This window comes from Lacerta agilis, chromosome 16, assembly GCF_009819535.1.
Source record: "Lacerta agilis isolate rLacAgi1 chromosome 16, rLacAgi1.pri, whole genome shotgun sequence".
NCBI classification, from domain to species: Eukaryota; Metazoa; Chordata; class Lepidosauria; order Squamata; family Lacertidae; genus Lacerta; species Lacerta agilis.
In genome coordinates, this window is record NC_046327.1 from 26,393,362 (window position 1) to 26,415,794 (window position 22,433).

Here is a 22,433-nt window from a genome sequence, read left to right on the forward strand (position 1 = left end):
ATTAATTTTATCCTGTTTATGGGTTTCCCCCCAGTTTTATATTTACAGATCATATTTTTGTCCTTATACAATAATTAACATAAAGAATTTCCTCCTGTTTTTATGTTTTATAGTGTATGTTGCTGTTTTTAACGTACTTGCTTGTGAGCCACCCTGGGATCTATGGATAAATGGTGGTATCGAAAAGTGGCTTCATTTGTGAAATACAGTAATATAAAAAATGATTGTTTAGGAGATTTGTAGCTTCCATCCTAATATGGCAAGGGTTATAGCCTGCACTGAGAGAGAGTGTTGCTAACCAGACAATTTAACCACTCCTGCGTGGTCCTCACAGCTGCCAAATGGAAATCTGTTTTTCCTAGCTGTCTCTTCTAAGCAGCCCTCTGTAACAGAACCATAGAATTGTAGAATTGGAAGGGACCTCAAGGGTCATCTAGTCCAACCCCCTGCAATGCAGGTATGTCAACATGCTGTCCCTATTTGAAATCATACCGGACCCTGCTTAGCTTTGCAAATGTGCCAGAAGTTTTATTGCTGCACCACTAGGAGCAGTTAGGACCTTTTGGGGTTTGTGGACCCATTTGCAATCCAGATGCAATTGTAGGCATCACACAAGCACTGTAATAATAGAATACTTCTTATAATACTAATTTCAGCAGGAGGGAGGGAGGGAGGGACTCAGTGGGCACCAGGGTTGCCCTGTAACTGTGTCTGTGCATAAATTAGTTAACACTGTGCAACTTAGTTCCAAGTAAGTGTTCGTAGGATTACTTCCTCACCCATCCAATTCTCTGCACTGAGTAGTGTACTAAGGCAGCTAACTCTGAGGTGGCAAATTTACATTTTTCTTCAAGTTCTGGTAACTAAGAACTAGGTTTCAGTTTCTCAGGCTGACCATTTCAACCTCCCAGCTTCTAAACAGGAAGCAGTGATTTTATAACCAAGATAAAAAAAATATACAAAATGGCTGAATAGTTTCATTCCTTAATGCTTAATGTGGAATAGAGTAGTTGGTACTCTCAAAATCTGCTACAAAGCAGCACATGGAGAGGTCGTTTACCTTCCTGCCGAAGCGGTACCTATTTATCTACATGCACTTTGACGTGCTTTCAAACTTGCTAGGTGGGCAGGAGCTGGGACCGAGCAACGGGAACTCATCCTGTCGCGGGGATTCGAACCGCCGACCTTCTGATCGGCAAGCCCTAGGCTCTGTGGTTTAACCCACCACGCCACCCGCGCTGTGCCTACTCAGCAGTAAATCCAATTTAAATCAATTATGCTTACTACCAGGTAAGTTGGGTTAAGATTCCATCCATACTCCTGAAGATGTTTTACACCCAAAGCCTTAATCATGAATGATTATAGCGCAAGGCAAAGGAGCTTTAGCATCAGAGTTTTCTTTCTCCTAGATGAGCTACCTTCCCAGGTTGACAAGCCCCATCTGCCCCTCACTTCCCTCTACAGCATGTGCAGACACTGCCTTCTTGACCATTGGACCCACTATTGGTTTCATCCTCTCAATCTGCCAGAGCCTGTCTTCACATGCAGAAGTATGCTGTTGCTTTTGCAGATAGGACCACAGGGTTGCTGTCTGCAAATCTTCTTCACATGGCTACAGAAAAGACCGTCCTTCAGAAAATCACTGTCAGAATTCAAAGTATCCACATTTCACTCCTTAAATGAATCTGCCTCTCTACTTCATGGCACCAGGGCTTCTAACTAAAAGCACTTCATGTCAGTGTCACTTTACCAGCGAATCCTTATACTGTCCTTATGGGGTAACACGATAGCAAAGGATAAGAAACGACATAGGGTGCCGTTCTACAGATCATGTTTCAATGCAAAACTTATGAGTCAACATTTCCAACAGAACTAAACAAAGAAATGCCTTTCGGGTTTTCTCAATTCTTCTCCCAGGTTATTCTCTGGTTTCCACAGTGACGAGGATGTCCAGGAAATGTTTGTCAGAACAAACTCCAGGAAGAGTTAAGATCAGCCAGCAGGGAAGTGTTATTGTTCCATAGCCTGCTGCAAACAGGTGACAGAGACTTGTCCGTATTTGCTTGGTTCATATAAGGAAAAAGGAAAAGGGGAAAAAAGCATCTCCTCTGCTATACAACATTAAAATGTGTCTGGCTGTACTTGATGATAGGCAGCTGAATATGGTGGGTTAGTTTTTCCAAGAGAGTAGCTGGCCACTTTTGTTGATATAGGCAACCCTCATTTTGCATGGGGGTTACGTTCCAGACCCCCGTGAGCATCAGTGAGGACTGCATAAATTGTTCGTCCCGCCTGTGTTCTGCCCCCCCCTATTCCGCCCTTTTAATGATATTTTAGTGACCCATTTGTGGGACCAATTTCAATGGTCTGCCCCCGTCCCTTAATGGATCCAAATGGCTTCAAGAGAGTGGTAGGGGGTGTCTTATCCCATGCTGATGGCCTCTCAGCTGATTTCCTGGAGGAGAAGAAGAAGAGTTTGGATTTGATATCCTGCTTTATCACTACCCAAAGGTAGTCTCAAAGCGGCTAACATTCTCCTTTCCCTTCCTCCCCCACAACAAACACTCTGTGAGGTGAGTGGGGCTGAGAAACTTCAGAGAAGTGTGACTAGCCCCAGGTCACCCAGCAGCTGCATGTGGAGGAGCTGAGACGCGAACCCGGTTCCCCAGATTACGAGTCTACCGCTCTTAACCACTACACCACACTGGCTCTCTGGAGGTGTACTTGTAGGATTTGCTGTCAGTTGCCAAACTGACTTGCTATCCGCTTTAGGTCCTTGTGCACCTTAATGCCAGGAGCGGCTGCATTTGCTCTTCTGCTCCAGGCAGCAAAATGCCTGGGGCCAGCCAGGGGCCCTCCTAGGTGAAGACCATCTTCTCTAAGCCCCAATAACTCCCTCCTTCAAAACCCTTGAGAAGGATCTCTAGGTGCCAGGAGGCGATTCCTAACCATTAACTCTCATCCGAGGCTTTTAGCATAACTGGGAGATGTGACTTTAAGAAGTATTATGCTCATTCTGAAAAAGGAAACATTGCTTCATTTTACCTCAATTTTTCTCCATTGGAAGGACCTCTGGGGGAAAAGGGGTTTCTTCCCCAGGTTTTCTGGTCCGTCCCCACAGCCTGAGACTTTTTTTCCTGAAATTGCTAAGCAGCAGCAGTTAACAAACCTGGACGTCAGACTAAGCAAGCACATGAGTCCATTATGGTTAGAGGAATTACATTTCAATTGCAGCAATTGTTTCTAAGTTTGCACCTGTACATATATGTTAAAGGTAAAGGGGCCCCTGACCACTAGGTCCAGTCACGGACAACTCTGGGGTTGCAGCGCTCATCTCGCTTTATTGGCTGAGGGAGCCGGAGTACAGCTTCCGGGTCTTGTGGCCAGCATGACTAAGCCGCTTTTGGCAAACCAGAGCAGCGCACGGAAATGCCGTTTACCTTCCTGCCAGAGCGGTACCTATTTATCTACTTGCACTTTTTGGCGTGCTTTCGAACTGCTAGGTTGGCAGGAGCAGGGACCGAGCAACAGGAGGTCACCCCGTTGTGGGGATTCGAACCGCCGACCTTCTGATCAGCAAGCCCTAGGCTCTTTGGTTTAACCCACAGCGCCGTATGCAAACTGGTGTTCTCTTTTCAGTAATGCATAACTGACATTTGGAGAAAATCTCTCTAAGCTGCCTATCTAGGTGCAGAGACGTTTACTTTGAATTTCACACACCGTGATGGAGAGGGCAAGCTGCATCTACATGTTCTGCAGCCTCTGTTTTTATTCAGCGCAATAAAACATGCACCCCTTTCCAATATATGTTTCCAGAAAACGCACATGAGAAGCCAGAAGTAAAACTACTTCTGTACCAGTTTGAATTCAGAACTGCATTTGTGCCTCACATTCTAGCTACTAATGTACTGTAATTATATTCAGGGTGTGCAGGGCTGAAACCAACAGGTGTTTGAAACCAGAATTGGGGGGAGGAGTGTTTGCTTCTGAGCCTTTCAGATCAAACTGTTCTGAAAGCTATAAGGTTATTCTCGCTTCAGCTATCAAACAGAAACATGGACAACCTACCAAAAAAATGGTAATGCAACAACCTAATCTTACCAGAATCTAGTTATCAGTGAAGCGGTGAATCCCTATGTGGGTTTTCCATTCCAAAGTACAGGTTGGAGATAACAGACACAAAATCCCTTCCCCATAGAAAACTGGATTTCAGAGAGAGTGGTTATAGCCTAGTTGTCATGCTGGTTTTCTAGCAGCAAGATTTGGGTGGTTTTTTGTTTGTTTTTTAATGGAGAAACATTGTATGTGGGGAAGAAATAAGATCCCCGTCATACTGAGAACTAAGACCAAAATACTGTTTTTTTACAATAAGAAAATGTGATGTTTCTCTTAAAGTTGTGAAGGGAAAATTAACACAAATCATACAGAAGGCAGATATTCCTGCGTTACAATCTATAATACTCATTTGGGTTTGCCTACACTGGATACTAGAGTTCTATCCTTACTGAACACACAGATGCACAACTGGCTCCCACTGACTCTATCCTTTGATTTGCATTCAATTTGGGCTGCCAGATTTTATTCATAGCTACAGCATATGGATTTGTGTAGCGTGTACTCCATGGGTAGGCAAACTAAGGCCCGGGGGCCGGATGTGGCCCAATCACCTTCTAAATCTGGCCCATGGACGGTCCGGGAATCAGCGTGTTTTTACATGAGTAGAATGTGTCCTTTTATTTAAAATGCATTTCTGGGTTATTTGTGGGGCCTGCCTGGTGTTTTTACATGAGTAGAGTGTGTGCTTTTATTTAAAATGCATCTCTGGATTATTTGTGGGGCATAGGAAATTCATTATTCCCCTCCCAAAAATATATATATAGTCTGGGCCGCCCGCCCCCCAAGGTCTGAGGGACAGTGGACCGGCCCCCTGCTGAAAATGTTTGCTGACCCCCTGATTTACTTCTTAGTCTTTTCTTATCCCAAATACCGGTATATCCCACAAGGCACTGGAGGTTTAGGATCAGAGCTTTCCTTCTGGGCTACCTTCCCAGGTTGATGAGCCCCACCTGCCCCTCACTTCCTTCTACGGCACATGCAGAAACCACCCGCTTCTTAACCGTTGGATCCACTCTTGGTCTTGTCTGTTCAATCCACCAGAGCCTGTCTTCGCATGCAGGGGAGTTCCCTAACTCACAGAGTTTGAGACCCATCAGCTACCCTCACCTGGTTTAGCCAGCCAGTCGAATCTGTTGCTGGGGTGTGGTCCTTGTCAAATGCTGACAGCTTCAAGGAGCCACAGGTGAGAGCTGAGTGCAGGGTAAGGACCAAAGGTGGGCAACCAAGCCCATGATGTGTCCCCCACTAGAGGTACTACCCCACCAGCACCCCATACCAGGGTGTGATATGAATACAATAAATAAAGTAAATGAATAATGACTTAGCAGGGACCAATATTAACTTAGGGCACTATTAATTGTTTTTATTCAGGCTGCTCTGGAATTAATGTCTCATAGGCCTGGATGGGAGAGACAGTTTTTTTGTGAAATCTAGGGCACTGTGGTGGTCATGTCAGTATCATCTTAATCAGGGTCGGATTTAGGTTTGATAAGGCCCTAAACTACTGAAGGTAATGGAGCCCTTTTTATGTCCAGCTGTCCTTTGTCAACAACAAATTGCCACTTTTTTGTGTTGAATATATGCCATATGGTAATTTATGGACCTAAGAGGTTTCTAAAGCCATTTGAACATGCAGAATGTAGGCACCCTATATATAGAAATGAGCAAACCAGTGATATTTTAGGGAGCAGGCTAGCAGGCGGGGCCCATTACTTACATCACAGGAGCCTACACAGCACAAAACACTATTGATGTATGTAGGTTTCATTTTGTTTTTTATCTTATATTTTGGAAATGTACATCCAGCGTTTTTTTTTCTTTAATTTTTTTTGGGGGGCCCAAGAGAGTAGGGCCCTAAACTACAGCTTGTTTAATTTATACATAAATCTGACACTGATCTTAATGCATGTGCTAGGACCAGACAGGAAGCAGCTTGTGCAGTCTCCACCTAATGCTACCTGTGTAAGGAATTAACAGTCTAGCTGGCAGAAAGACAAGCACTACCCTTGAGAATTCAATAGGCAAACTGGTTCCACAATTTTATCCACCCTGAGATAGTAAAGAACTAGAAGGATATTAAATAGTTGGCATTTGAACTGGGCAAGGGGTGGGGGGTGGGGAATTATAATTAAGCTGCCGTTGGAAAACTCCTTAATGTGGGCGGGGGGAGGAAGAACAACAACAGTCATGTTTAAGTTGACAGACTTTATTTTTTCACCTTAAGGAAACCAAAATAAGATAAGCATCTTATAAGATCTGCTCATCTGGCAACTGTCATTAGGTTTACAATTTAAAGAAATACATATTTACCAGACGTGCATGGAAAAAGGTTTCTTCCAGTGTAAAGAAATGCTACTCTTAAGATTATAGTCCATTTCAACTTTGAGATCATTGTTGAGGGGGGGGGGGAATCTAAACTTTGCTTTGTTGCTGTAGCCCCACTTAATACAATCCTTCTTTCTGTTCCTCCCCCACCCCCCAAGACACAGTCACTGTGAAAGAAAGCAAAGCTGCAGTTTCTAGTCTTTACATTAAGAGTAAGTATGTGCCTTGCTCTGCGGGCAGATCGATGTATAGGCAGAAGAGCACAGTCAAGAAACATTCGGGCAGTCTGAAATTACTCAGCAAAAAAATGTGTAGAATGGCCAAAAGCAATTGAAACTGACAGCTCCTTGGCACTCAAACCAGAAGCCCTACACTTCCCCCGCTTATCCGTTTTGTTCAACTACTACTTCACTCAAGGTGCTGCTGCTTTCGAACAGCCGGCGACATCTGCATTGCTACAGATAGTGTTTATCTCTGTGTTGCAGAAGTAGCAGTACTAAGAACAAGAAAACCCTCTGCCCTCTTGTTTTGAACAATTAAATGAGAAGGGGGCCAAGTACTATTCCACATTAACTCAATGCCATCCAAACACAGTGTTTTTCCCAGGTAAGTATTTCTATTGCGATCACCCGCCTAACCTTAGCTTAGTTTCCTTTTGGGGGAAATGTACAGAAAGTTCACCCATTAAGTAGGTGGCCGGCCTTTCGGCTATAGGAGCACTGTGGAAAGCTATATTGCCTAAGAGGTTGTTGTTGTTTTCCTTTTACTGCCTTTTGAATTTGATAGACAAATTTCAAGACTTCTGCTGGGACCCACTACAGTATTTGCATTTCCCATACCTGTGACAGTTCATCAAAACATGGATTCCTTTAACAGAAGTGCAAATTAATATTGCCAACCATAACACTGATCCTTTGCACTACCGATGTGAAGGCCTGGATTGGGGGGTGGGGGACATGTGTTCCCCCAATTTTGCCATTTTTTCCCCTGGGTCTTCCATATCTCTAGTCTATACCATGTTCCCTTTTAACAGCCTTACTTAGACTGTGGTGCTAGGACACAGCACTTCTTTGCAGGATCCTTTCTTAAAGCCAGGTTCTTTAAACACCACATGTGAGAAGGCACCCCATTATATACTTTGAGGCTTGCCGAGGAGGTGGGGCACACAACTGACCTTTGGCCAAAAATATCATTTTTAAATAAATGATTCTATTTTTAAACAAATTAATGAACCCGTTTTTCAAGGGGAATCACCCCCGAAACTAGAAAATCCATGTTATAGAAACCATCTTCCAGTCCAAGCCATCTACAAGCTTGGGACAATTATTTCAAGTGAGCTTTTTTTACCAATTTGTCTTCAACAATACTGCTGTACTCTAGAAATCCATAACTATGCATACTTACAAGCCAATGGTACAATACATAAACACAACAAAGTATAGCCATCCCAGTTTCCTACTGATCAGACTTGTGACATCAGAGACCTGGGGAAAATCCTGCAGTTTCAGCTGAACTCTGGGGGGCAGGGAGTATTCCCTGTTTCCCTGGCAGGTCAGTCCAAGCATCAGTGGAAAATAATATATTAAACTTAAGTTTCATAATTACCATATATTTTCTAGTACTTTGCTTTTAAAAAAAAATGCTTGACTTGGGTTCTTAGAATTTCTGCATCATGTAATTTAGGATAGCCTTCATTTCTTTAAACTAAAAGTGACAGTGTTGGCAGACTTCATTATCCTCTCCAAACTAAAATTCATTCTTTAGTCCTGCTACAGCAGCAATGAGTCAACTGCTAATTTAAGACTTTTTGAGGGGAAAGAAAATGGCTTCAGTCCTGCATACAATTCAGAAGCTGCTTCAGTCCTATTGACTTTGAACAGCCTAATGGCATACAGGATTGTAGCTATGATCTTCCATAGTCATATCAGCCTAGTCCTCATTATTTGCAAAGGTAACTTAATTCAAACTTCAGAAGACAACATGGCATGGAAGCAATCGAGCAGTTACTACTACTCTGGCTTTGCCCCAACAGCATCTTTCTATCTTCAGTTTCCAGAAACATTGGGCAATAACATATACAAGCATTAGGACAGTTCCCCCAGTTAGAGAGGAGAGGAGAGGAAACGAGGAAAGATGAGGCACACTCTATGGGCTGACCAAGGCTATTTAAGGAATGAGGGAAGAGAACCAGGAGCCATTCGATTGGTATGAGACCTAGTTGGTTAGGGGGGCTTTGAAAAATGGGAAGCTCAAAATCAGTTACAAGGCAGCCAGGTGGGATGAGACTGGCCATAGGTATCTGCAACATAGTAGCTGCTGAAGTTTGCATCACTGGTATATGGAGCTGGCTGGTAATAGCAAGTGACATTGGTGGCATTCGGGATGAGGTTTTGCTCTACCAGCACTCTGAGCGCCAGAAGGGAGATGAGGTTCAGTATCTGCCTTCGCTCATGTCCCATGAGGCACACCGTACTCTCGTTGACTACTTCACGCAAGGTCATTAGGTAGTCATATTTGCTTCTGTCCTCTTCGGCAAAGTGGTTCAGGAGGTATGTCTCCAACTTGCGCTTCTGCTCCAGAATGTCTGGAAAGTCTATGAAGAACCTAGAACACATGTAACGCTCAAGGGTTTTGATCTCCTCTTTGTCCATGGGCTTGAAGTCCCTCACAAGCAGGTTGCTGTACTTCAAGAGGCCTCCTCCTCGAATCTCCTCAGGGTTCTTGGTGGCTATCAGCCTGTTCTTAAGGTGATCCAAGGCTGCCTCAAAGTCACCATACATGCTTTCTCCAATCACAGTTGGGTGGAAATGTTCGCACATTGGGTTCTCTGAGCAATCATAGAAGAAGAGCAGAGAGTCTAGTATTATTTGAAACGAGTCCACGCTAAATTCAAACTGCCGCCTTATACGATCCACAAACTTGAGCTCCACATTCCTGCCATGCTTGTTGAAGAGAGAGATTAGACTCCATCGGTCAATATCGGTGCACACCTTCACCAGCTTTTCAATGTAGGCTTCCTTAAGGGTCATGGGGCTAATTTTTACTGTGTTGACACCTTCAGGCAAGAATTTTAATAGAGACTGCAAAACCACATCTCTGACCAACTGGAACTCAGTCTCACTTGGGAGACATACTTGAAAGACAAGGTCGAGATCCTTACAACCCAGTCCATTGTCTTTGACCAAGACATGACCTGCCACAGAACCATTCAGACGGACGTCGTGCACCTTAATGTTTGCTTCACTTAGCCTGCGGCGAACAGTTTGGACAATATCCTTCAGAGTTATCTTCAGAGTTGGAAAGTTGCCTCTTCCGTGAATTGGCACCACCTCGGACAGGACCTCATGAAGACGACTGACCTGATCCCAGCTGAGCACACTCCGGGACAAGGAATCAGCATTTGGTCTGTTGTCTGCCATTGTAGGTTGATCTTTTAAGTAACTAAAATGAAAAAAAGAAAAAAAGGAAGAGAACATTTTAATCAGACCATCCAGTTATACCAACAGGGTACAGCTAATATTAGAGACTGCAGTTGGTTAGGGAAGCCCTTCATGGGAAGAGCTAGGAGCCTGGCAACTTATTCTGCACACCACCAGACGTGCTGTGGTTCACAGGTTCAGTCCTAGTTGCCCAGGTTGGCTCCATTAATACCAATGGAAGGATGGATTGTGTCAACCTTCCTTCGTAGTCAGTTTATCTGCAGTATATTCTAAGCTTTTATATTTTATATTCCAAGCTTTCTAAATGTTCAAAGCAGCAAATGCAAGTACTGCTCATTTGTTATGAGGAATACAAACATCTTCCCTTAAAATACTCTGAATATACACTAGGGTTGTACCTTAGATTTACCGTCTCATTACCTTTTCTGTCTATCCCCCTCCCCATTATCCCACACTACCACCCCTCCCCTCCCTCACCACACAAATACCTATATTCCGGGTTTAGTTACTATGGCTGAGTTCTTTGGAGTTTAAGCATTCTCTACCACACAACTACTGCAGAAGGGCAGTTTCTAGAGAGTCCCAGGCAATGATCCAGAGCTCATTAATTTACTAAGATGCAGAAGTTCACATACCACAACATCTTGACAGGGAAAATCCCTGATGACACAGAGAGAACCTCTCCTCTTTTCTCCCACACCCTATTTTATTATAATATCTTCCACGACCAACTACAGTATGGTGGTGGTGTTGTTTTGCTCCAAATGTTGCTTTTACAACATTTGAAATATTTTAAAGAGGGAAACTGGTGTTGGGTGCCCCACTAAGCTCTCCAAAGGACCTGCTACTTGGGAAAAATATATATATTTTAGTATCCTCGTTGTCAGTCAGACGATTAGGCTCTAGCTTGGGCATTGACCGAGGACAAAATCAATATACATGCTGATCCCTCTCTCCCTTCACAGGTGCAGGCACATGAACATTGGAAGTGCAATGCACACGGACTGCCATTTTACATGCTACTGCTAGTTTGAACCAACCAACCAACCCAGCATGTCATAGAGACAAGGCTTCACCAATGTGTACTGTAATGGCAATGCCAGAGAGTTACGTTCAGGCAGTTGATCCTTTGCGCAAGGTTAGAAGTACTTAGAAGCACAGGGAAATGCAGCTTTCCAATACTTGGCAGCTGAACACAGGGCAGGCAGAACAACTGTATCACCCAGCTGTGGCTTGCAAGTCTTATTTAATCATGGCTAATTGAGGTAAGGGGAAATAAGAGCGAGGAAGAAACCCTAATGTCTGTATGGGTGCTAGATACACAAATGGGATGCCTTTCCCGGCCTCTTAACCACTCTCAGTCACATCTAAGATTGGCAACAGTTCTCTATATAGTTCTCTATAAGAGGCCTGGTTAGTGGCAGAAGCAAAAGGCTAGAGAGACCCAGAAACAAGATGCAGGGAAAACAGGCGACAGCCTTCTTAGGAACAAAAGGGGGAAAGCCAAGAGCCTTACGACTCTGAGATATCAACATATTCGTGTGCAAGCTTTGCCCACTCCGTCATAATTTCTGATCACAACCAGGCAAGTTTCAGAATTCTATTCAGGGCATTTTCGCAATTAGAAGAACAAACAGGAACGGAGCGGCAGGTGCTTCCTTAACTGCCATGGTAAAACAAAACAAAAACCCCGCACACCTACAAGCTTTCTATCACATGTGGCCTGTGCCCCAGCGGGAAAAGGAATCAAAATTAGAAGGGAAACCCAGAGTCATCTAGTCCACTCCCATGCAGGAATCTTAACACATGGTCCCCTATCCAATTTGAAACCATACCAGACCCTGCTTAATTTTGAATGTGTGCTAACAGTTTTATTGCTGTACCAACCAAAGGTTAAGTTAAACATTTCAACCAGACCTAGTGATAGGACACCCAGTAACAACATCTAATCTTTCTGGTGTATTCAAGGCAGCTTTGCAATTTCTTTGTAATTAAGTTTGTACCTCCAGCAACATTTGGAGCGTCCCAGGTTCCCCACTCTGATCTAAAGACAAGTACCCATCATGAACTTTTCTTGGTCTCTACTCCACACCCCTTTTCTATTTAATTTGGTGTGGAGAAAAGATATATGCAAGGGGGCTGTGAAACACAAGAACTTGCTTACGGTTTTTAGCTGACCTTAAGACACTGTCACTACTGGGACTTCCTCCCCTTAAAAAAAACAAAAAACCCCGTCCCTAGCATTATTGCCTGCATTTACTCAGAAGCATGCCACAGCAATTTCAGTGGCACTTACTCCCAAGCAGATTGTATTTAGGAAGACTGTAGCCATAAGCTCTAGTGCGAACTGTTAGGGGAGGAGAAGAGTTCAAGAATACCGAGAAAAGACAGTCAACTTGTCATGAGATGGAGGGGCACTAAACAAGCCGCATCTTGAAGAGCAAGAGCAAGGCGTTGGAATAAAAACAGACCGTATACGAGTGCAGGGACGGTCGTGCGGATGGGGAAGACCCGCAATTTCCCATGCTTCCTCTATTAAAAACTTCATGCAAGCAGGAAAGGGGAGCGAACCAAAGAGCAAAAACCCACGCAACCTCTTCTTTCCCTGATGCGCTTGCTTTCTGCTTGCAGGGAGCGCGAATTAACAGAGCGCAGCAGCTGGGAGGCTGGCTGGCACCCAGTAGTAGCGCTGGCGTCTTTTCCGCCATCCAAGCTTCCTGCCATTTACTTGGCATATAGAGGCTTAAAGGGGGGGGTCGCACGCCCCCCCCCAAAACACCCCCTGCTCCCTTTGCCAAAGGGGCAAAGCTCAGCTGTCAAGCTCATAGAGAGAAAGGCAGCACGGGGAGCTTCCCTCCGGCGAAGGCGAAGGCGAAAGGGCGCCTCCCTTCGCCTCGGCGCTCCACTCACCAAAGCGCCGCAGGCTCCTCTCCAAAACGCGCAGCGATAGCAGCGGCGGCCAGAGTTTTCTTGCAGGGGACGCCCTGCGTGTCTAGCTTTATAGAGACCCGCCTTCCAGCGGGACCCCGCCCCGGTAGCTGGAGGCGAGTGGAGAAGGTCTCTCTTCGGGTTCGTTCAGCCCAGATCAATTGACTGGTCTGGGCGTTACTGTTTCGCTCCGCTTCCAAGCTGGTTTGAAGCCGGAGTAGGCTGAGTGAGATCGGAGTAAGCCAAAGCCACCTGCAGGTGTAGTTGGGTTTGTTTTAAAGGAAATGCAGTTATTTACATCAGCATCCCCACAGTCAATCCAGTGGCCTGAGGTCTTGCCAGCATCCACACTTTCCCCCAGGTATATGATGAGACTGCTTCTATTTCCTGGAGTCTAAGCAGTGATTGGGTTGCCATGAGAAGCAGCAAACATAGGTGGGAGGGGAGTGCATGCTGCAGGAATTTTTTGCAGGAACAATTCATGAATGAGTCTGTAAATAAATAGATACCTTTCAGCTCCAATTTGGGGCTGCCCTCCGCCGGTTCTTTAGATGTCATCCTATGAAATTAACCAGGATCACTTTATATGACTTAAGACTTACTCAGACAACCAGATGGTTTTACTTGTACAGGATACTAAGTGCTTTATTAAAGCCGGGGGGGAAACTCACAGCTTCTATTTTTAAAGCCATAAATGGCTGATAACGAGAAATGGAGCGGAGGTTTCTGGTCTGACACTCGTGAACATAACTTGTGATTGGTGGTGAATGCACATTAATTGAAAGAGGAGGGGAGCTGATTCCCCAAGAAGAATTAAAGAACGTTAAAATGTGTATCTGAAGAAGTGTGCATGCACACGAAAGCTCATACCAGGAACAAACTCAGTTGGTCTCTAAGGTGCTACTAGAAAGAATTTTCGATTTTGTTTTGACTATGGCAGACCAACACGGCTACCCACCTGTAACTGGAACTATGGAAGGCACCACATTGAGCCACATGAAATGGAAGTCCATAAATCTCTTATCTGAAGAAGTGTGCATGCACACGAAAGCTCATACCAGGAACAAACTCAGTTGGTCTCTAAGGTGCTACTAGAAAGAATTTTCGATTTTGTTAAAATGTGTGTTACTTCAATTGTGAAGCCTATCACACTTCCACGTTTTACAGCTTTTCTGCTGCTGCAAAATGCTAGACTCTAGAGCAAAAAAATCAAACCAAAATTCTTTGCCAAACTTATATGAAAGATAAAAGAAAGAAATACTCTGAGCGCCTGCAGTTTACCTGTCACAGCACGATTATTACAGGTATAAAATGGAGCATGCTTTTGCTACCCTGGTGCTAAACACATTTTCATAGGATGAGCACAATTCTGTAGGAAAAGATATGTGTTTAAAATAAAATAAAAGTTCGTTTTTTTAAGCTGGAAATGCTGGCAGGTTCAAAGGTGGTGTTATGTAGTACTGAATTGCTTTGATGTATGTATGAATGGATGGATGGATGACACTCTGCACATACTCATATTAAAAAGGAGTTCTTTATTTCAACCATGCCAATAAACAAGGTGGTGAACTTACACAGAAACAGCAGAAATTCAAACAACGAGCGGTTTTGCCGTTAATATTTTTATTTGTTGAAACTGAACAATAACCACAACAAAAGAGTTAAAGAATTAAAATGCAAGTCCTTTAAAATTGTTGCTTCAGTTCCTATATATAGATTGTTTCTCAGTGAAGAAAGCAGGTAACACCTAAATAAGCAGCAAAGGGGCAAAATGAATCGCCGTTCCTTAACCTCATTTCCAGGTACTTCGCTGTCAAGTTATGTCCTTGTTGCAATTTGGGGAAATTATTAGAGATTTAACATTCTCGACTTCAAGAATGTCAGCTATACATGTGGCCAAATAAAACAATGTGGTACTTGAGTTTCGGTGTGGTAAGAAATCAAGAACATCTCTTTAAATGCATTTATAGTCCAATCCTATACATGTATGCTTACTCATAAGAAAGAGCTATTGTGCTCAAAGGGGCTTAGGTTTGCAGCCCTCCGTCTCCATATAGGACCTACAGGAAAGCAAGCCTTTACATATCTTCTCAGATGTAAGCCCCACACATTTCCTTGGTACTTACTTCTAGGTAATGATATATACAGGATTGCAGTCTTACTCCCTAGGAAAGTGTTTTTGGGTTGCAACATAAAGGAAAGAAGACTCTCCACTTTGCAAAAAAACCCCAATCAATTAGGAAGAGAAGGGGTGTGTGGGATCTCAACCAGCACACATACTGAAGCAAAGAAAGCTAATGTTGGCCCTAATACATTGACTTCTAAATTCTGCCTTTAAATTCTCTCTTCTACAGTGATAGCCAGAATCCCCCCAACCCTCTTGTGCTTTCTTCCCTAGTAGCTCTCTCCCCTCTCCTTCCTTCCCAGCTAAACAGGCAGCAAAGGAAGCATCCCATTTATTTATTTACAAATATAGTTTGCGGTTGCTGGCATCCATCTGCCTTGAGAGACAATGGAAGAGTGTGCCATGGCAGGGTGGGTAAAGTCAAACCAAACTGGAGAGTGCAAGCTGTGGCTATAGAGACCAAGATGAGAGAGAGAGACATGTTTCATTGCAGGTGAGGCAGATGAAGGCAGCCAGTTTCCCCGATATAGATGTGTTTATTTTTTCTGCACTCCTCCCAGCGCTCATTAAACAGCAGGTTTAAAGTAAGATTGTAATTTTATTGTCTCATCTTCAATTTTGTAAACCACTTTGAGGTTTTTTTTTAAACAACCAAGCAGGGTATAAAGCTTATGAAATAAGTGAATGAATGAATGAATGAATGAATGAAGGAATGAATGAAGTGTTAGTTTTAAAGGTACCATGAGACTTGTCTATACAAACCCATTGCTACCACTGTGCAATTCAGCCTAACCTACCTCACAGGGTTGTTGTGGAGATTAAATGAGGAGGGGGGAAACTATGTGCACCACCTTAAGTTCCTTGGAGAAAAAAAGGTGGGACAGGAATGCAAATAATAATAACCATAATCATTATATATATATATATATATATATATATATATGCTTCCAGGAATTTTGGGAAATTAAGATGGCAGTTGTCTGGGTTGCTGCACTGGTTTATGGCTGACCCTGTAACAAAATTGGAGGAGGAGGAAGGATGTGACTGTGATCCTCTGAGCATCAGCGTACCCATGCCCGCCTGGATGCTGACATCAGGCTAGAAGCCCCATCACCTGTTCCAAGGTGGTGGTATGGGGGCTCATGGGCTGTGAGAACCATGGTTCTAACAGCAAAAGAAGCAATTGCCTGGCAACAGCTTGTCATAAACCTCTGGAGGACAGCTGCCACCTGAACCCTCTTGCTCTACAGGTAATAGAAGAGTCCTACAGGTGGCAGATGATCCTTTAAATTTTGAGGGATACTGCTTCCTTGCAGCTTAAAGGTCCAGGGGCAGGGGCAGGACCTGATTCCCAAAGCAAGCATCCTTAGGCTCATCCAATTTCCCCATTCCTATAAAACAACCCAGGGTAGGTGGAGAGAAGAAGAAGAAGAAGAAGAGTTTGGATTTGATATCCCGCTTTTCACTACCCGAAGGAGTCTCAAAGCGGCTAACATTCTCCTTTCCCTTCCTCCCCCACAACAAACACTCTGTGAGGTGAGTGGGGCTGAGAGACTTCAGAGAAGTGTGACTAGCCCAAGGTCACCCAGCAGCTGCATGTGGAGGGGCGGAGAAGCGAACCCGGTTCCCCAGATTACGAGTCTACCACTCTTAACCACTACACCACACTGGCTCTCAGATGCATGACTTACTGTACTATTTAATAGTAACATGCTCACAGACCATGGGCAGCAAGGATCATCCAGCAGTGAGTGGTTCAAACTTAAAATAATAATAAAAATAATGTTATTATTTATACCCCGCCCATCTGGCTGGCTTGCCCCAGCCACTCTTAATATGCCCTGATATCACAGTGCAGCTGAGAGCTTCCAGGCCCTCTGCCTTTGATTGGCTGAGCTAGCTGAATGTTTCAGTACACGAGTATACTATGTAAGGCGCGATAAATTTAGAATCCAGTGCTTATCCGAAGTTACACTGCTTAGTGTTTTCCCCACACACCATGGATTTGAATGACACTGTCGGTAGGATTACGCTGAGTGTTCTCAGCCCCTTTCCAAACTTGGTACTTTTTGTGTGTGGTGTTGAGATGCTTGACGGAGGTGTGTTCATTAGTAAAGGTGTAGAAAAAAGTGGGAAGGGATTAGCTACACTAGCCCCAGAAGCACCTACAGTGGGGAGAAGAGGGAGTAGAATTTAGACCACAAACTGCTGATAGATCTCTGAGTTATCGACAAGTGTTTCCGAACCTAATTTCTTTTAACAACAGCATCAAGAAAACGCTTATTTCCCCCTTTTCTAAATCAGGATGTTGGAACAAAGGATGTGGTTTAGGATTTGATTTTTGTATGGAAGGGCTGTGAGCTTGTCTGCTGCTGAAGACAAACTTCTGGCCCAAACATATGCTCATTGGCATCCTGTTCCTTAATTCAACGCCTGCCGGGAACAAGATGTCTAACCTAACAACAAGTTTTTGAATCACAAAAACTGGCTGTCACGCAGGTCATTCCCATCCTTGGGTGAAACAATAGATTGTTCTCAGTAGGTAGAAAACAAGAATCAAGAGAAACTATGCAGTCTTCATCTTAGCAATCAATCAATCAATTTATTGCATTAGCCATATGGCCATAGCACAAAGTAAAAGACCAGGCAGTGTCCTGACACGATTATGCAAAGAATACAACAGATACAGTTAAAACGATTGGAAGTAAAATCGTACTGGATAAAACAAATAAAATAAAAAGCACTAGCAGGGCATGACGACAGAGTCCATGTCAGGAAGATACATAAGACTAGGGCTAAGGGAAGTTAGCCAAAAAGGTGGTCCTGAGTTTCAGGGCCTGTAATATGTAGATGGCCGCTCCACGTGAAACCAAGGGGTTGGCATCTGCCAGTAGGTATTTCATGCGGTCATCGTCCCTGGCGACAGTCGGCGGGATTAGAGGGAGAAGCCTAGGTCTTATTGAGGCATATAGTGGGCAGTAGAGGAAGAAGTGAATAAAGTCCTCTATCTTTCCATTGTTGCATGGGCAGAGTCGAAGATCCAGAGGAGTATTGGAAAATACACCCTGTAAGAATGCTGTGGGAATGGCATGAAATCGAGCTAGTGTAAAGGCCCTTCTTAGTGTAGGATTTATCAGATCACTCAGATAGTGGGCCAGAGATCTAACTGCCTTCACGCGAGGGAACCACGTGGAGAGTCTGGCTGCGTTAGATAGATCTTGATCAAGGGCAGCATCCCTAGCAAGAATCCAGTCGCGAATTTTGCCTTTGTCCCATGAGGATAGGGCGGCGAAGTCTGGAAGGGAGTAGCAGTGACAAATGGACTCCTTAATTCAACGCCCACCCCTACTCTGGCACTAGTTTGCAACAGGCCTGCCGGGAACAAGATGTCTAACTTAACAAGTTTTTGAATCACAAAACTGGCTGTCACGCAGGTTATTCCCATCCTTGGGTGAAATAATAGATTGCTCTCAGTAGGTAGAAAACAAGAATCAAGAGAAACTATGCAGTCTTCATCTTAGCAAGGGTGAAAAATTATTTTAGGCATTGTGCTAGTCTTAAGACTGTGGTCAGATACAGGCTCCATGGCTTCAGCACCAGCCAGCTTATCTCCTTCCACAACCCCTAATTGTTCTGTATGCCATCTAACCCAATGGAGTGTTATGGAGTATTCAAAAGCTTGCATGTTGTTTTATGATATTTTTGTTTGTCTGATAAGTATATCACCGTAATATGGATTTTGGATTCTTTTTCTGATTTACAGGATTTTCTTTCTGATTTGCTACATCGTTCTAAGGATGAATTGTAAAAGACTACAGTACTTCCAAGATTTATTTGATTCTTATACTATAAAAACTAACGCATTAAACAGAAAAGGTAAAACAAACAGGATTCATTTATTTTATTGGAGTGTGTTTTCCCCATTGCAACTATGTCTGCATGCAACCAAGGGCAGGACAGTAACAGTAAAAATGTAAATTCCGTTACAGAAATGACAGCGGTGGGAGAATGTGGATGAAACCGAGAAATAGCTAGTTTATTTGGGGAAGGATTGAGAGCAAACTCAGTAAACCAGACTGCTGGTTACAGACGCAGGTGTTGAGTAAAACGAAAAGGGAGTTCAGAGAAAGAAAGAAACACAAAGTAACCAAAAAGCTTTCAGCCTGCAGAAGGAACACTGCTTTTGAACATAAGACCATGTTGCAATGGTGGAACCACATTCTGTAGCCACCTATATATCACTGGAGGCAAAAGATCCAAGTTTCCATGTGCAGAGCTGTCTACCTTCCTTTTTTTGCATTGGGAAACGGCCATAGATGTCAACTTTCCCTTTTTTTGCAATGGGAAACGGCGCTGGAATAAGGGAATTTCCCGCAAAAAAAGGAAAAGTTGACAGCTATGATGTGCTGTGTCTGGTTGTGTCTGGTTCACACACAGTGGGCACCAAGCTAAGAGTGTGCTGCAACAATAACAAACAATGGAAGAACAATGGTATCTGAAGAAGTGTGCATGCACACGAAAGCTCATACCAAGAACAAACTTAGTTGGTCTCTAAGGTGCTACTGGAAAGAATTTTTTAATTTGTTTTGACTATGGCAGACCAACATGGCTACCCACCTGTAACTGAAACAATGGAAGGTGAGAGGTGGGGAGGTGCTGAATTTTGGCATCACACAAAGTGTCGCTTAAATTTTAAAGTCCAAAGTCCGCCACTGAGATCAGGAAGGTGTTCTGATGCCCACCAGTTTAACAACAGCAACAACAGAATGATCTTTCCTACCTGAACTAGGCTGCTGAAATGTAGAAGGTTAATCAGGGGTGGACTTTTTGTGAAAGGACAAGCTCTCTGCATGATTTCAGATCTTCAGTCTTCCTGATCGGCTGGCATCTTTCCTGAATCAAATGGCAAAACAGTCCTTAGCCACCAGAGAAACATCTTTAGGAAGAGAATTACCATTTTTATTTTTATTTTGGTAGAGAGAAAGAGATATTGTTCTTGCCAGAAGACTCACCTCGTTCCTTTTTTAGGGCAGTCTCGAACCACTCAGGGAATGGAACAAAACACTAGCTTTGAGAATTTGAAAATAATTGTAAGGACCTCAGGCAAACCCAGCCGCAAATTGAATACAGACTTGTCTGAGATGCTTTGTAAATGTTCAGGAAGCAAAACTATGTGTCAGAGATGTCTGGAGGGTTCTTTAGCAAGGAAATTGGGTTCCAAAAGTGGCCACAGAAGAAGATCTAATGGAAACCCTGATATTGGTGGGGGAGGAGGTGAGAGAGGAGGCAGATCTTCAGGGTTTTTTAAAGGGCTGGTCATGGAAGGCATACCTGAGAAGAAGAAGCCTATTCTCATTTATAAGGCAAGATGTGCCCTGGGAGACCATGAGCATCTCATGAGGCAAGGGGTGAAGTGACATGACAACCCCACCCCACGCAACAAGACCTTTCAACAGAACATGATGATTAGATCAACTCCTTCATCTCTCCCTTGAATGAAGACTGTTCTGGGAGTGATGGGGTTGGGGGTGACACCATTTTCTGTCCCACTGGTGCTCTCTAGAATGGAAGGGACAATGGCCAGACTGCTCATAACCCCTAGACCACCATCTCCTGCTCCAAGAGGTGGTTAAATGTCCAGATGAGCTATGTTTGTCAGAAAGAGACTTGGGTAGTGCCAGATTTAGGGCAGTATGGGCACTGAGCCGAGGGGGTGCAAAACTGAGAAAGTCCATGATTGGGAAGATCCATTTGGGGGTGCCAAATTTTGGGCTTGCTCGTACTACCAAAGATGGCCAAAGTCCACCCCGTCCTAGGGTTTGGAGGACAAACTGTGAAGCTTCAAGATGCAATAGTCCAGTGTAGCTTTGATCCATTTGAGGAATTCAGGGATTATTATTTCCCCTTCAAAGGTAGGAGGAGGATGCTGGTCACCTCACTGTGGCTTTCTACAGCACCCCCCACCTTTTGAGGCCAGTGGGCAAATCTGGAATTTTGAGAGTTCTGTGGGATCCAGTATTCCTGGTTTATATCATAGAAATGCCTGAAGAACTTTGTTAATAGAGATGCTACCTTTCCTTTCCTTTTCTACTTATTTATACAAATAGCAACAATCAACATTCAACAAACTTACTACCCGAATTTCCAGCAGAAGCACAAAGTGTCCATAAATTAGATTAAACTTTTTAGTCCTTTCTTTCTGTTTTTAAACAAAGATTTCATTCCACAAGTTGCCATGTGCCACTGGACCCCTGTAACCATGTTCTATCAATATTGGATATGTAAGAAAGCTATGCCAAAAGGATTGAAAGGAGCGGTTTCATTGTCTCTTTGACTCTCTTGGACAGGGGCTGTCAATTTGTCCATTAATTTTAAGCCCTAAAGTTGTAAGATCCAGATCTCAAACAGGTCTACATTTAGCGTCTTCCAATACCTCGCAATAGTAAGCTTTGCTGTAGTCGTCAGGTGAGTAATGAGATCCTTGTGGGAAAGTTGTTGGACAGTTTCTGAATGGGTATGATAGGAGTGTTATTTAGGATCCAAAGGGGTATCTTGTTTTGTGATAAGGGCTGCTTCATGAAAAACGTTTTTTCCCCAAACACAAAGACTTTGGGGGCATTGCAACAACATGTGAATAAGTGAACCACACATAGCTGATACGTTTTTAGTCATTTTAGTTTTAAAAAATGGTATATATACAATTGGTGCATGATATTGAGTGTGTTTTCCTGGATTCTTATGGAGACAGATTTGAAGGGGCCTTTATCCATATTCTGCTTCATAAAGTATAATCTAATGGCTCACTCAGATCTTATCCCCATTGTGCTTTTAAAATTGTGGGAGGTGACAGCATTTGAGAGTTCAGTGTTCCATAAATCTGGGAAACAAGTCCTTTACCTAGTGAATTATAAATGAGAACAATATTTTCAAAAGGAGTCAATTTATGTTATAATGCCCATGTTTGGACTATTTGTTGACTTAGAAAATGCCGGACCTGGTATATTGCAAACCAATTACAGTGGCACACGATCTGTTCTGGATCGCGCTACGTAACACGGGCGTGCTTAACACGAACGCCCAACCCCCCAAAAAAACCCCAGAAGTAGCACAGTTTGAGTGCTTCTGCACATGCGCAAAGTGCGCAGAAGCGTTCTGCGTATCTGGGGGTCACGCGCAGTCCAGAAACACTTCTGGGTTGCGGGCATTCTTAACTGGAATGTCCGCAACCCGGGGTATGACTGTACCTTGGTTTTTGAATGTTTGCGTTGACGAACATTTCGGTTTTCGAACGCTGTAAACCCAGAAGTAAATGCTTCGGTTTTCGAACTCGCATCGGAAGTCGAACATGCCACATGGTGGCTGTAGTGAGTTTTCCATATTGATGCTTCTGTACTGAGTTTTTGGTTTTCGAATGTTTCGGAACTCGAATGGTCTTCCGGAACGGATTACATTCTAAAACCGAGGTACCACTGTACTTGATACTGCAGTTAATTTTAACT

General features: G+C 43.7%; 1 protein-coding gene across 1 annotated transcript; it reads right to left on the minus strand.

Moving 5' to 3' along the window:
- Positions 1-6,306: 6,306 nt before the first annotated feature.
- On the minus strand, positions 6,307-12,915 carry TENT5C (terminal nucleotidyltransferase 5C). Its single transcript, XM_033173466.1, has 2 exons — positions 12,792-12,915; positions 6,307-9,882 (listed from the first exon to the last, which is right to left on the minus strand). The coding sequence occupies exon 2, from the start codon at positions 9,858-9,860 to the stop codon at positions 8,697-8,699; it is 1,164 nt and encodes a 387-aa protein (XP_033029357.1). The 5' UTR covers positions 9,861-9,882; positions 12,792-12,915; the 3' UTR covers positions 6,307-8,696.
- Positions 12,916-22,433: the final 9,518 nt, after the last annotated feature.